Source organism: Trichomycterus rosablanca, chromosome 26, assembly GCF_030014385.1.
Source record: "Trichomycterus rosablanca isolate fTriRos1 chromosome 26, fTriRos1.hap1, whole genome shotgun sequence".
Classification (NCBI taxonomy): Eukaryota; Metazoa; Chordata; class Actinopteri; order Siluriformes; family Trichomycteridae; genus Trichomycterus; species Trichomycterus rosablanca.
This window is the reverse complement of record NC_086013.1, coordinates 3,276,044-3,290,891: the sequence shown is the minus strand read 5'-3', so window position 1 is coordinate 3,290,891 and position 14,848 is coordinate 3,276,044. Positions and strand designations below refer to the sequence as shown.

The window sequence follows — 14,848 nt, the reverse complement described above, 5'->3', positions numbered from 1 at the left end:
AGCAGGGGATTTTTATTGCTCTACTACCTGTGTCCATATGAATATCAAGCTCACTTGACTTGACCTTATTTTTCTCAGAATAGGCTGACAGTTCAGGTTTTCCTTGTATTGTACAGGGCCGTGTGCACCATAAGCAAAGACTCCTTTTTTAATGATGTTGCATATAACCAGTGTAATAATGTCCCTGAATAAAAGTCAAAATGATTTGTATTTGATGAACAGAGAAAGCTAAGCAACTTATATGTCTGTTCAAAATACTAGATGTAAGCATTATTAAACCTTCAACTTTACAGTGTATTATTAGTCTTCAAATAACTGATAATTGAAAATAATTGTCTTGAACAATGTTCCAGCAATTCACCTCAAACCATTTAGAACTTGTTTTGGAGGCAAAGCTCTTTAGTAGCTTGTTAACATTAAAATATTGTTACCCACTTTTAGTGTTTTTCCACCCTTTGTGGATTAGGGTATATAATGTTACAGTTATAAAAAAATATATATAAACCACGATATGTGATTCTGATTTTAATTCCTTGTATCACCCTATTGTTTCTGATCTTCCTATTAAAACCCTCCTGTGTAAGACTGAGTGTGTGTGTGTGTGTGTGTGTGTGTGTGTGTGTGTGTGTGTGGGTGGGCATCTAAGAACAACAGAAACCTTCTTTAGAGAAGTCAAAGTTCTGCTTTCCCTTCTTCAATCATCCTGTTTTTCTTCTGTTGATTAAATGGTTGTGAGGTCGGTCCATGATCTGCACAGAACATAAAGGTACTGGTTATTTTTTTCTTTTAAATAAGCAGAATATTTTATTATAAATACAGCATATAAAAATAAGACTGTATGTAGAACTTTACTTGAATTAACCAACATTTCATTTACAGGAATGTAAATCTTATGTAAATAAGTGTAAATCATTTATGGCTTGTATTTTACTAGTCATTTAAGGTGCAGTGATGATGATTTTAGTAAACGATTCATTTTAATAAAGCCATACGCTTCCACAGACTTGTAAGAAACATAAATATCAGGGGAGTTTTTGAACTGTAATAATTGTAGACGCTTATTTTCAATGACTAAATGATTGAAGCACATACATCATATGACCCTAATAATAGTCGTAAATTTTTCATTAGTTATTCTGTATTTTTAAAAATTGCAATTAACAAGCTTCTGGCTATATCTTTGATTCATTTATTCAGATATCAGATAGAAGTTTAACCAAACTTGCTGTTTTTTATCACATGGCCTTGTGTTTGCAGTACAGTCCACATATTCTTAATTAAAAATAGGTTCAGGACCTTTTTAAAATCAGTTTATATGTGTTTTTAATTGTTGTCCTGCTGGAACACCAGAATGCGTTTTTAAAATAAATCTTTATAACCTTCAGACCATTCTTTGGTACAGATGATTATGGGACCTTAGGTTTCTTAGAAATTGTGACACTCCTGCATTCCAGGTGACATTGCTGACCTTTTAAGATGTGCACAGACCTTTATAGACATTTCTAATGTATAGTAATGCTTGCGACTTTATTTTTAAAGGCACAAAAATCATCAGCTGTAGTCAATCATAAATTAGAAGATGTGTGTAGATAAAGAGTTAACAGGCAGCAATTTGTAATATGTGTTTTAGAGGCAATTAATTAAAAAACAGCATGAAATATTAAGTGGATTAGTTAAAACATTTAATATTTTGTATTTGTACTATTTTGTTTACATTTCTTTTACTGTCCCAACTTTTAAAATTGGGTTTGTTTGACTGACTTCATTCACCTGTTAGCAAAAGGTGTGGCTCAATTGTATGTCCTTTTTTGGACTGTTTATGCATAACACACAGCAAAGTCAGGACGTCATGAGAACGTTTTTCACCTAATTAATTTCCTCCTCTGCTGGACAGGATGCTGGGTGGTGTGGATAAAGCATGACCAATATTTTAGCCCTCACAAAGAGAGATAAAGATAGACCAGTAAGACTGTGGAGTTTACCGCAGCTCGTAGTGTATCTGTTACCAACACGAGAAGCTATTTCGAGGAGACATGATGCATCTTCCTTCCTGAAAACACAGCTAGTTTTCTCAAGCAAGTTTCTGAAGCATTGAAAGGCATCTAGTTTAAAAAAGAGGTTTTATAAGCACACAGTGAAGCTCTGAGGTAAATAGAACCATTTATATGATCCTGCTTGACTTTGAAGATCATACAGAGATCTGTTCTTTATTAGAGCAGGGGTGGAATCAGCAGGATAGGGGACAGATGGGACAGAGTGTGATTTATACAGTGAAAATTGGAAGGGGGGTTTCAACTTTATATTCTAGCTAACTAACACCCCCCTTATACCAAACTGTTGTGGGGTCCAAGAATTAATTAGGGGCATCAGACCCACCACCCCAATGGAATGGGAAATAATCTCTAAACACTGCAGGTGAAATAAGAACTGATACATTTCTAATAATATTTTTTTTTATAAATTAAACTAATAAAAGCACCTAATTATGAATTACATATTTTTTAAATGTTTAAAGGAGTTATTATATATTATAACATTATTATAGAATTCCTCTATTTTGTCTAAATAAAAAAGCCAAAATATTTATTTAAGCAGAATGTTAAAATAAAATGTTAAAATGACATCACATTTATTTAGTCAGTGCTGGTTTTGTGGTCATACCACAGTAGATGCTGGTCAGTGATCAGCTAAAATCATAATGGACATTTTCTGAACACAGGAAATGTTGGTCATGGCCACAACCTGCTGGTCTCTGCTGCTTTTAGTAAAGCTATTTTATTGCTGAATTAAGTTAATAAAGTTCAGAGAGAATAATATTTATATTCTAGGATCATAAATACACTGTATGACTTTTGCTCTCTACCAACCATAAGTAAAGCATAAAACTAATGACCAGTTTAATCTGCAAATGTGCAGTGCATTTATATTACTTTGTCTCAGATTAAACAATCAAAATACAATAAAATATTCTGCGTGTGTTTTGTTTTTGTTACCAGGATGGTTTTACAAAAATTCGTTTTTCTGGTAGTCGGAGGAAGCATCTTGATGACGGTGGCAATAGTGATTGTATTTATCATTATTAACTCTTGCATCAGAAAGACGGGTAAGTTTTGTCATTCTGACTACATTCAAGGTCAAAGGTTTACATACACATTTGCATTTTTTGTGTAACTTGTTTTTACAGTGTACTTATTCATACGTAAGTTGTGCTGTGGCTGCTTTTGCTTTCCTGCAATGTAATATAATGATTTATAGTGAAGTTTGGTTTATTTTTTTAGATTCCAGATTGTGGATCACTGTAAATACATTAACACATCAACAAGTCTATATTAGCATTATTAACACAGATTAAAAGAAAAAACTAATGACCGCATTCAATACTGATCTCACTCATCTAGAAAATTCCAAAGGGTTCATACAAACTTTATCACTGTTTTTCTTTCCCAATTCAGCTGCAAAATATAATGCAAAATCCAAGTCCAAGTCTAATCTTTACAACACTTCAAGCAGTGAAAAGTAAGTAATCGACTTTGTGAGCACTTGTGCTGCTTCGACTGTTGAATCGATGTGTTTACAGTAATGTGCTGATTCCTCTTTCAGAAACATCACCTTATTCAGCTACTGTGATCAAGATACAAAGCCACCTCCACTGCCATCGAGGCATCAGTTCGATACAGAGTCCAGTAAGCATTTTATCAGATTTTATCTTCATTAACTTCATTTATGCATGTCTTTTTGTATGTGTGGCTACTTATTTATCTCTTAGATTATTTATTTCACATTGATCAGATGCTTTAACAGCCACATCAAACCCCCTGTACAGCTCAGGTCGCATCTTTATCCTCTCTATTAGTTACAGATTATAGATTACAGTTTATAATTTGTATATCAAATTGTACAGATTATTTTCATCAGGCAGTATACAAAGAAAAAGCACAGTATATTTGCATTTCTCTGAATACAGTCACAGATTTACCCTCTTTTACTTTCCTGTGTTGGTTTCGCTTCCTTTTTATTTCTGTCTCTTGCTTGTTTTGTCTTCATCTATTTGTAAGGCACATGTTTGTCACAGCAGTTTCAGGATTTTTAATGACTTCTGCAGCTGTTTTTTTCTGTGACTGAAAAACGTCATTTATTGTAAAATATATAATAACATAAAATAAAATTTGAGTTTTCTTCAATGTTAATTGTGGAATTTCTGAAAATCTGCTTGGTCAAAGAAGCCATGGCTTCATAATTCATTGTTAGTTATTAGGATCAAATGTAGACGACTCCTGATGACTTGTTTGTGCCCACATAAATAGGGCTAGTTTAACTGGACCAGTTAGAAAGTACACAAAACAGAGGCCTCTTTACCAGCGTCTGAAAAGTGACACTGTCCACAGTTGAGCAAGCTTTACAACACCCTAAGCTTTGTACTATACTGTACTACACTGTATTGTATGTACACGTTTGTAAAATTAATATACAACTGTTGTTCTCTGTAGACCATAGTTATGAGGACATGAACCCTGTGGTCAACACCATAACGGTGTCTCAAAAACAAACCTCACCTCTGAGGCAACCGATCATCAGTCGTCAACCTGAGACTCATATCAACATCGGAGACAACCAGAATTTCTCAAACAACTACAAAGAAGTGGAGAAAACGAACCAATATGGTGAGGAAACTTATTGTATTTTATTTATTTATTTTATATAGGAAAGCCGAATAAGTATTCACTAAGCGCCTCATTCTTGGCGACTAATATCACTCTCTTGATTGGCTCCTGAAATCATTTTATTGTTTCAATCACAAGAACAAACGTACCTCCACAATTATCAACTAATCAGATCAATTATTATTACAAGATTATACCAAAGCCGAAATCACAGTATATACAGGGGGTGACGATACAATGTTAAGATCTGTCAATGTTCCTACCAGTTAATAATGGCAGGGATGTTTCAGAGTGGCAGAACCCCTAAAGCCCCCTCCTCCAGTAGATTTAGTTCTCAACAATGTTCAATTCATGGCTTTGGCCTTGGACCATGAGATCTTTTGGGACTTGTTCACATTTACAAATGACTGGCACCCTCAGTAAAGGAGAGTAAAGAAACAAAAAGTAAAGATAAGGTAGATTTTTATCTTCCCACAGGGGGAAATTTGCATTGTCACCGTAGCAAGAGGGAAATCACATTATATAAATAGCACACAGATGTATAAATCTTAGCTTAATCCTAAATTAAATATATAAAATCAAACCTTTCTTTAAATCTAACCTAGAACTGAGTAATTTATCCTAAAGAAATTATTGTGACTGGTTTAAGCCCCACCAATGGAAGGTTGCCACTCCAGCAGCGCTGCTGTGTCTGATCCACTCATACCAGCACAACACACACTAACACACCACCACCATGTCAGTGTCACTGCAGTGCTGAGAATGATCCACCACCTAAATAATACCTGCTCTGTGGGGGTCCTGACCAGTGAAGAACAGGGCTAACAAAGCATGCAGAGAAACAGATGGACTACATTCAGTAATTGTAGAACTACAAAGTGCTCCTATATGGTAAGTGGAGCTGATAAAATGGACAGTGAGTGTAGAAACAAGGAGGTGGTTTTAATATTATGGCTGATTGGTGTATACTGTCACAAATGTCATGAAGAAGATGATTTGGTGGTACGTTTAAAGTCACTAGGGTGTGTCTGTACGACCCATTTTACTGCCGATGTTTGATTGTGTGCTCTATTTTATAAATCTACCCACCTAGCAATGGGTGTGGCTGAAATACCTAAACTGAATAATTAGTTGGGGTGTCCACAAATTGACGGCCATCCAGTGTGTCATTAAAAACATTTAAAACAATTACTATCCAAAATGTTTGGTCCCATTCGTGTTATTAATTTTTTTTCAGTGGATTCCAGCAGCTATGAGGCTTCTCCGACTCCACCTGATTATCTAGACTTGGACCAGAGCAAAGACGTAGAGGATGAAAGTGACCTGGACTATGACGACGCCGCTCCGGCTGACACCGTCAGTCTGGAATACGAAGACGCCGTTCCAGTGGAGACCATCAGTCTGGACTATGATGATGTCGGTCCGCCTGATACAGTCAGCGAGGACTACGATGAAGTGGGATGAGAGGATTGCTGATATTTAGGAGGAATAAAAGACCAAAAATGTCCTGCACAGAACTGTTGACCTTTTTATTTAAGCACTTTTACTGAATGCAGACTGAAATGTACGATATTATGTGGTATTTGTTGGACTGCCTACTGCAAATCGTAGTTCCAAAAAAAGTTGGGACAGTATATGAAATGCAAATAAAAACAGAAAGCACAGATTTGTAGATCCACAGCTCATTCTCAAACTGGCGATTGTAGACTGGGACACTAAATGGAAAAAAAAAAAGAATTGGTCGACACCTGAGCTGGCAACTGAGTTTTGGAATGTCTTACAGGCATCTAGGCATTTAAAATGAATTTTATAACATCAAAAATGTAAGACATCCCAGAGCTGACATCTCGAACTCGTCGTTTAGAAACATACAGGGGTGGGAAGCCGGATAAGGACCTCATAACTGATGCAGTTACAACCTCTGCTGGCTGATTGATAGCGTCTGCACAGAGTCGAGGAAGGAAAAAAACAAATGTTCTGTTATAATTTAATACAAGACCAAAACAAATGGTCCAAATCTGCTCTCGGTCCCTCACATTTCACATCCTGTCCTGAATTTTTGAGAAATATATTCATGGTTGTATTGTTTAGGTATTAATGAGTGGTTACCTGTAATGTTAATTTAAATATGACATATCACTGCTTTATTTGTAAATACTTACATATTGTAAGCTATTTAAAGCAAACATGTATATGAACAAATAACATTTGAAACCAGACTTTTTTTTAACCACACTGTTTTAAATATAAAAATATAAAAAGACAGAATGCGGCCGCTCAGGTGGCGCAGCGGTAAAAAGTACGCTAGCGCACCAGAGTTGGGGTTACGAATACATCGTATCGAATCTCAGCTCTGCCTTTCCGACTGGGCTGGGCGGCAGCATGAACAACGATTGGCTGTTGCTCAGGGTTAGTGGGGTAAAAAGTCAGACCATAGGTCCTCATAGCTGGTGCGACTGCGCCCCCTGCTGGCTGACTGACGGCGCCTGCACAGGACTGAGGAATAACGCTGATGGGGGTGTGGCCCTCCGTACACAGTGCCCGTCAAGTATATGAACTAGACTCGTGCAGGTGAAAAATGCAGTCTGTACTGACTGTACGTGCTGGAGGGGGCATATGTCAGCGGTGAAGGGTCGAATCAGTTTGGAGGACGCAATCAGGGTAATTGGACACGACTAGATTAGGGGAGAAAATTGACTGAAAAAAAGACTGAATGTGACTGCAATCATTGTTGCTTTTAATTCATAAAAGTGAAACTACATGTACATAAAGCCTTTTTTTAAAGTAAGATGATGATGTGTGTATTTCACTGTGTTCTTCAGCCACTCAAGAGCTCGAACTCTGGTCGGATTAGCATTTTACAAGGCTGCACCACCTCAGCAATCCCACTGAATTAAGTTTCGTTGATGTTGTGTGATTCTATACGCTGCTATAAGTTTGGCCAGACACTGTAGATTAAGAAATATCTGAAGAACATGCTAAAGCAGAATTGCTTCCACAATCTGATCAAAGCCTTGGGTATCGAAGTATCACACCCTAAGGCTGGTCATATTCTAGAATCTAGATGCTCCAGCGAGCAGAACTCACTCCTGCACCTTTTTTTACTACTCACAAATGGAAACATGGCAGACTTCTTTGGCTCAAGGTACAATGCTTGTGGGAAAGAAAAAAAGCCTTGCAATCGATCACTGAAGCTATGTGTAATCATGTGTGTAATACTATGCAAATAATGTGCTTCCCCCTAGAGGCGAAACAGTGTATCTGCATTCAGTGGCTTTATGGATGGAGCCAAAACATTAGGACCAGCCAATAATTATGCTGCCAAACCTACCTAACCTGGATAAAGCTAACAAAATATCTGAATGAGTTTTGTGGTGTCTGGTAACACGACATCACAAGCAGCTCCTTCAACTTTTGATTGGCGTGATTGGCTATGTCCGAGTCTTTGGGAAGGGAGGTGCCCGGGGTCCTTTGATTGGCTGCTGCAACCCTGACTAGGATAAAGCGGTTATTAAAAATTGAAAAGGAAATGAAACTTTCAAGCAAATTAAGCATCTGCTCACCCCATGTATGACATGTATAGTGCCTTTGGGTTTACACCAGACAATACTTTCGTTTCGTTTTTGTTCAGTAGTTCACGTTCAGTTTCAGTCAGGACGGATGATGAAGCTGGAGAGAGGCGTCCAAGTCCTGATGCATGATCAATCCTATGTTCAGCCATAATGACTCACAAGTGGATATAAGATTACGGCACTAACTTAAATTCCATTTCCATTTCTTTACCACCATGGTAATAATCCGAGTTGCCGTATGTAGATCTGAACCCGGCTCGTTATCAGAAATCACACAGTAAAGTTATAAAAGGACGAGCTTGTGTTTCGATCCTTCGGTCACAGTAAAACAAAAATATCACTGAAATCCTAAAAGAAACGAAACTGGTTAAACTTAGAACCTGCTGAACCACCTGCTGCTATTAAATATGCACAAACGTGTATCACTGTATTAACGAAACCTCTTTTATGGCCATTAGATTAAAAACAAAAAAACAACCCAGCAGTCTAAAATCCTTGCACATTTTATATACATTTATTTTAATAAAAAAGTAAAACCACAATTTGCTCTGGCTTCAGTCAATCCAGCGTTATGTTTGCAGTAGCTCCACATCAGTGATCACCGTTGCATGACACGACGAAAAAACCAACCGCACGAGCAACAGCGTCGGAAAACGTCCCGCCCCGTTTTGCATGGAACCCTCGCCGGGAGTCTCGAGTGTCAGTCTGGGTCTGGCAGGCGGCCGGGAGGAGGCACATACGTGTGTGTACGCTGTGGGCCTCACATCCCAGCTTTTCTTACAGCACAAGAGAAACAAGTAGGAGTCCGTGGATGTGTGCTGGACTTGGGGGCTGGAACTTAGCCCCCCAGGCGCTGACCCTCTCCCCACGCGAAGCCGCCCGGCCGATCCTCGGGGAGCGGATTGTAGTTCGGATCTTCCTCCGGCGTGTCGAAGAGCATCTTGCTGTGGAAGGGATGAGATTCACTGCATTTCTGATTTACTGAACCTTGTGATAAACTGTTTTACAGTGTTACCATAACAACTGACCTTTAAAGTTACATAAGTGGGTAATAAAGAAAGAACTTTAGACTAGTGACCACTCACATGCTTTACATGTACATTTGTGGCATTTAGCGGACGCTTTGACCTGAAGTGACTTACAATCATTACTGGATACAGTTCAAGCAATTGAGGGTTAAGGGCCTTGCTCAGAGGCCCAACAGTGGATCAGGGCTTGATCCAGCAACCTTCTGATTACTAGTATAGCACCTTACCAGCTTTTTTTCAAGTGACCCACAATTGTTTCATGATTTTTACAGCCACCCAGGCAACACAAACAAGCATCAAAACAAAATAAACACAAAATTAAATAAACGTAATTAATAAAATTGGAGGCATTTTGGTCCCACTGTGGTTTACAAGATGTAACGTAAAGCCTACTCAAGGGGGCGTACATGTACAAGTTCATTTTGTGTTAATGTGCCTGCAAAATTAGTTCATTTATTTATTATTATTGATCATTATTTATCTCTGCGACCCTTTATTTTTTGTCTCATGATCCACTCAAAGGGTGGTTAAATAACCTGCACTAAGCTACAACTGCTCAGTTTTTAGTTGGGCCCTTGAGCAAGGCCCTTAACGCCCAATTGCTTGAATTGTAAGTTTGGATATAAGCATCTGCTAATGCCATAAATATACATGTAAAAATGTAAAGCAAGACTTAATGACTAAATAAATAAACTCACAGAAATGAAGGGGTCCTTAACCATCTGCCACCTCCGGGCTGGTTGGGAAAGACATCCTCCAGAAAGAAATACACATGCCCCACTGCAATGCCTGTACACAAGAACGACAAAGCATTTGTTTCTGAGCGCACTTAACACTTTTGGTTTGAATATCCTTGAAACCACCACGGAAATCAGAATAAAGCAAGAACTTCATATAACACTATGTTAAAAATGATAACCCCCTCAGGCAGTTATATGATTAGAATGTCGTACCTAAAAGGTCCACAATGATGGAGTTGCCCAGCAGTAAAGAGAATCCCATCAGTACCCACGGGAGAAAAGGGGCTTGGAAGTTGAGCAGGCCGAAGAAGTTCATGCGTACGTTAGGGTTGCGTCTGCTCCATATGTACACGAGCATGATGGTGAACGCCTGGCCTAAAAACACGAGGCTCACAAACATCCCACATATCTGCACGTGCATTAAGGGGAAAACCGCATGGACGGATTTCACAGCACTGGTTCTAATTCCATCATTTCATCCTTTATCGTAAAAGTAAACCAAGGATACAGTCATGAGAAGGCCACCGAACAGGAACATGAAGACAAAGTCAGCGGTTCTGCCTCTGAACGAGCCCTCCTCCAGCATTCGGCAGTAGCGGTACCTGTAACGTTCAGGTTAAGGAATTCGGCAGTGAATAAGAGGCTACAGGTTCGTAAGGTTGCTCCAGTGCACCACTCCATGGCTAGAATACATCAAGCAATGCAAAGTACGCCTTTGTGCCATAGTGTTCAGTGTGTTAAAGCTGTAGCTCATCATGCAAAGTGCACCTAAATCCTACTAACTGCAATTTGCTTAAGGCTTCTGTAAACATGTCTGAGGGAGGGTGGGTTAAAGGTACACCATACTGCTCTCTGTGAAAAAGAGCAGTGTGTGGGTCTGCAGCAGTAGATACAACCCATTTTCTAAGCTTTACAATGTATTACTTAGTGTATTACTTAGTCAGGGAATATAGAAGAACACAGACCGGAACCAAAAGGAAAGAAATGAACCCAGATCAGAAAAAGTCTGACAATGCCGCCTGGATCGATTAAAAATTTTATTAGTACAGTTAAATGCTTAGATTGAATTATCCTGTGTTTCACATATAAACATTTGATCAAGGATACAAAAATATCATGTTGAATAAGAAGTTGAAGCCAACTTGACCGAAAAACAGGAAATTGGTCACAAGTCGCCATACCTGCAAAAACAAAGACACATTATGTGGTTTATGTATAATAAATATCGTGGTGCTACATTTCACATACAAGAAACACAGCAACCCAAACAATTTACAACACAATACATGATGAGATCACAGTCTGACAAGAATAAAGTGATCAAACAGAAGCTGTAATGAATGAATCGCTGAAACGAAAAGCTGCTGGAACACAAGTGACACCGTCCACAGTCAAGTAAGCTTTCCGTCACCATGAGCCTTAAGCGAAACTATTTTTAGTTTTAAATTTTCCTAATCACACAAAGGAAAAGCAGGAACAGATTCTTCCTTCTTGCGCAACAGACTCTAAGCCCGTGTTGATGTAAAGCTTGCTATACTGTGGTCAGACTGAGTGACGGTCATCTGTGTTCCAGCAGTTTCTCATTAACGGCAGACTCGGCTTTGGTGGTTCTTGGATTACGTCTGATCTTCTGGACAAATGAACTTTTACTGTAAGGTGACAGTTGAGTTTACTTTGTGGGTGCAGTAAAATGAGCCCTTTTACAGTCAATCAATCATTAAACAGGAAACAGAGGACCTAACTCAAACACATTTTGGAACTTTCAACACAAGCGATTGACTCGTCCAAGCTGTTGTTGTTCGTTTATTTATTTATTTGTATTTTGCACCTAAACTGTTAAGCTCAGTCACAGTCACAGAAAAGGTTTAAATCCCTTACCTGGTAGTGCTTTATTATCAAATCTGGGTTGAAATAAAGCTGGAACGGTGTGATGAGTTCTAGTTGCTGTGGGAGAGAAAGGGAGAACAATGTAAAACAAAGCTGGCTGTTGTTTCGGGTGCACGACGAATACGCAACATCAGCAAATGTGTTTAAGTGGGAGCCAGGAATGTAACAGCACAGAATCTGTGTTTTCTATCAGGAAGTCCTTAACTTCAAACAACGTTATCTAAAACCAATCTTAATCTTTAAATCATGATTAAAAACTCAGGGATTTGACCAGTAAACCAGGAGAATGTAAACCTAGTTATGTTCATCTTATTGGTCTATATTATTCAACACTGACTGTCAAGCTGTTGTAGTCAATGAAGCTTAAAGACTTGTATGTCTACAGTGTGGTAGGACGCTATATGCTTTATCTGAAAAAGAAACAGACAAAATTTGCATCCCTAGTTGCGATTGTTTTGCATTTTACAGACGACCACTCAGTGGTAGAGGTGTGGACTGCTGTCCTAAGAGAGAGCCCTCATTGCTGTGGTAAAAAGTGCTGGTTAAGACTTCTGCTTATGAAATAGTTTGTTCCTAATATATTTCAACCACAAAATTCTACTTTTCACTTTCGAAGTGATTCTGACACGCATTTTAATACACATGAGGCTGAATTCAGTGGGTCTGAGGTTGTTATACCACCGTGTCATCTGAAGAGAAGAAGAAGAACCTTTAATGTCACTATACTTGCGTACAATGAAATTTAGTGTGACACTCTTGGAAAAAAAGATAAAATGATGAAGAAAAAGTATTTACATAACATCTGGATATTTACACAGGATGAACCAGTACAACTGAATTGTGGATTTTAAAGATAAATAAAATAAATGATGGGTATGTGTGTATAAAGTGACTGTGCTGCAGTAATTGCACTCACAATGTCCAAACTATCACAGACCAAACTAAAAGATGACTTGGGTATTGATTCTTATTTGTGATGAATTTTTTTTCATTTATTTTCTTTTATGAATCCAACGACCACCTAGGCCGCCCGGAAACGATGCGGGTCCATGTTCAGTCTGGTTCCTCTCAAGGCTTCTAAATTATTATATTTAGGGAGTTTTTCATTGCCACTGTCGTACTAGGCTGCAAATTGTGCTTTTGTGGGTTGTGGGTAGCACTGTCGCCTCACAGCGAGAAGGTCCTGGGTTCGATCCCCAGGCGGGGCGGTCCGGGTCCTTTCTGTGTGGAGTTTGCATGTTCTCCCCGTGTCTGCGTGGGTTTCCTCCCACAGTCCAAAGACTGCAAGACTGTGCAAGTGAGGTGAATTGGAGACACTAAATCGTCCATGACTGTGTTCGATATAAACCTTGTGAACTGATGAATCTTGTGTAATGAGTAACTACTGTATCTGTCATGAATGTAACCAAAGTGTAAAACATATAATAATAAATAAATAAACTAAAATGATATAATTTTGCTTCTTATTTGTGATCCTATTCATTCCTTTTCCTTTTATGAATCCAGCTAGCCTCTATGTTGTTTAGGAAGGATGGAAATCCCTCTCAAAGCTTCTAAATGGTAATATTTAGGGAGGTTGTCCTTGCCACTGTTGTACTAGGCTGCTCATTATGAGTTTTTGGATTCTGTAAAGCTGCTTTCGACAAAAATGCTCGTTGTAGTCCAATACAAATACATCTGACCTGACTTGTACCAGTGATATATGTTGGCATCTTTCGATCAAAACAAACATCATGCTGTGCTGTCAGAAGTTTCTTTGCTGTAGTTTATACTATTTCTCTACTATTGAAATGTTAAACCAATTATTGTGTTCATGTATGAGATAATATGACAGTAACGGAACACTGTTATCACTACACAGTCACGTCGCAGTTTCTAGAAGCGACACAGTGACAGTTCGCTAGCAGCTAAGTTATCTCGCTAGCACCTAGCTAGCTAGCAACTCTACTACGATAAGTCTACTAACAAAAACTCAAATAAAGCCGAAATTTTAAAACCATGACTGGAATATTTTTAACTCTACTCACCACCGCCGCTGTTGTGAGCACACATGCGGTCGTGTATGTCCGTGTAACCACGGGAATCTGTAAGTACTCCTGCTGGAACGTCTGGTACGCCATTTTTTTGGACCGACGACTGTTGACACGTCGTTACTCGGTGTAACCCAATGGAAGGGGGTGGGACTTACAATCTGCCCGTCTCCTATTGGTCATTGAACAGCGGTTATGAACGCGCAGGCATTTGATTGGCTCATAGAGGGTTCGTATTAAGACTGACAGCTGCACTGGGTGCATCTCAAATAACTTCATCATCCCTACACAAGTGAACTAGATGAAGTTTAAGACAACTCGCGTTGTTAAAATCCTAACACACATCAGTATGCTGGTAAGCATTAGAAGATTGTAAGTTTTTATGGAAATGTTATGGAAATAATAGTGTAAATATACGTACGTAAAGTGCGGACGCGCCTTACGCACTTGCGCCCCATACGCATATGGCGCGGAGCATGCGCAGTGAGGCTCTTATTCCGTGTTTGCGCTTTGGTGAATGAGAGCGCTTTTCTTTTGACTTTGTGCTTATAAATGTAAACAGAACAGCATCTCTTTTTATTTTAAATGAACAAGGACACATGTATTTAGTCACTGTTAAAAAAATACAAGTTTATTCACCCAGCAAACACAACTATGTGGTATGAAATAAACCAGACCGCTTTAAACAAATGAATGTATCTACAATCATACTGAGAGCAGCTACTCACAACAAATGTGTGTATTACAGTATTAATATGATAGAGTTATAAATACAGAGTGCTTATAGAAACAGAAATCACTGCACTTGGGGACTAAGCTAACCAGTACCCGTCTTGTTTACCTGGGATATGAACACACACATGTAATGTCTTTCGTATAGTTAGTGTACTGCACACAATGCACAAGTCGTTATTGTATATCTCTCATAAT

At 38.6% G+C, this 14,848-nt stretch overlaps 2 protein-coding genes across 2 annotated transcripts; one reads left to right on the top strand and one right to left on the bottom strand.

Annotated features, from left to right (window-relative positions):
• Window positions 1-702: 702 nt before the first annotated feature.
• LOC134303338 (uncharacterized) lies at window positions 703-7,449 on the top strand. The gene is made up of 6 exons (XM_062988716.1): window positions 703-766; window positions 2,997-3,103; window positions 3,453-3,516; window positions 3,601-3,683; window positions 4,488-4,661; window positions 5,899-7,449. The coding sequence occupies exons 2-6, from the start codon at window positions 2,998-3,000 to the stop codon at window positions 6,123-6,125; spliced, it is 654 nt and encodes a 217-aa protein (XP_062844786.1). The 5' UTR covers window positions 703-766; window position 2,997; the 3' UTR covers window positions 6,126-7,449.
• Window positions 7,450-8,725: 1,276 nt separating this feature from the next.
• Window positions 8,726-14,024, bottom strand: derl2 (derlin 2). Its single transcript, XM_062988444.1, has 7 exons — window positions 13,916-14,024; window positions 11,880-11,945; window positions 11,109-11,182; window positions 10,510-10,603; window positions 10,215-10,410; window positions 9,960-10,050; window positions 8,726-9,177 (listed from the first exon to the last, which is right to left on the bottom strand). The coding sequence occupies exons 1-7, from the start codon at window positions 14,006-14,008 to the stop codon at window positions 9,072-9,074; spliced, it is 720 nt and encodes a 239-aa protein (XP_062844514.1). The 5' UTR covers window positions 14,009-14,024; the 3' UTR covers window positions 8,726-9,071.
• Window positions 14,025-14,848: the final 824 nt, after the last annotated feature.

Bases quoted from the DNA above. Each gene is read 5' to 3' on its own strand.
- LOC134303338 (XM_062988716.1), top strand. From the start codon at position 2,998: ATGGTTTTACAAAAATTCGTTTTTCTGGTAGTCGGAGGAAGCATCTTG. The intron at 3,517-3,600 runs GTAAGTAATCGA...TTCCTCTTTCAG, and splicing joins AACACTTCAAGCAGTGAAAA to AAACATCACCTTATTCAGCT. The intron at 3,684-4,487 runs GTAAGCATTTTA...TGTTCTCTGTAG, and splicing joins TCAGTTCGATACAGAGTCCA to ACCATAGTTATGAGGACATG.
- derl2 (XM_062988444.1), bottom strand. From the start codon at position 14,008: ATGGCGTACCAGACGTTCCAGCAGGAGTACTTACAGATTCCCGTGGTT. The intron at 11,946-13,915 runs GTGAGTAGAGTT...TCTCTCCCACAG, and splicing joins TGCTCACAACAGCGGCGGTG to CAACTAGAACTCATCACACC. The intron at 9,178-9,959 runs GTGAGTTTATTT...TCCCTTCCACAG, and splicing joins TTAAGGACCCCTTCATTTCT to CAAGATGCTCTTCGACACGC.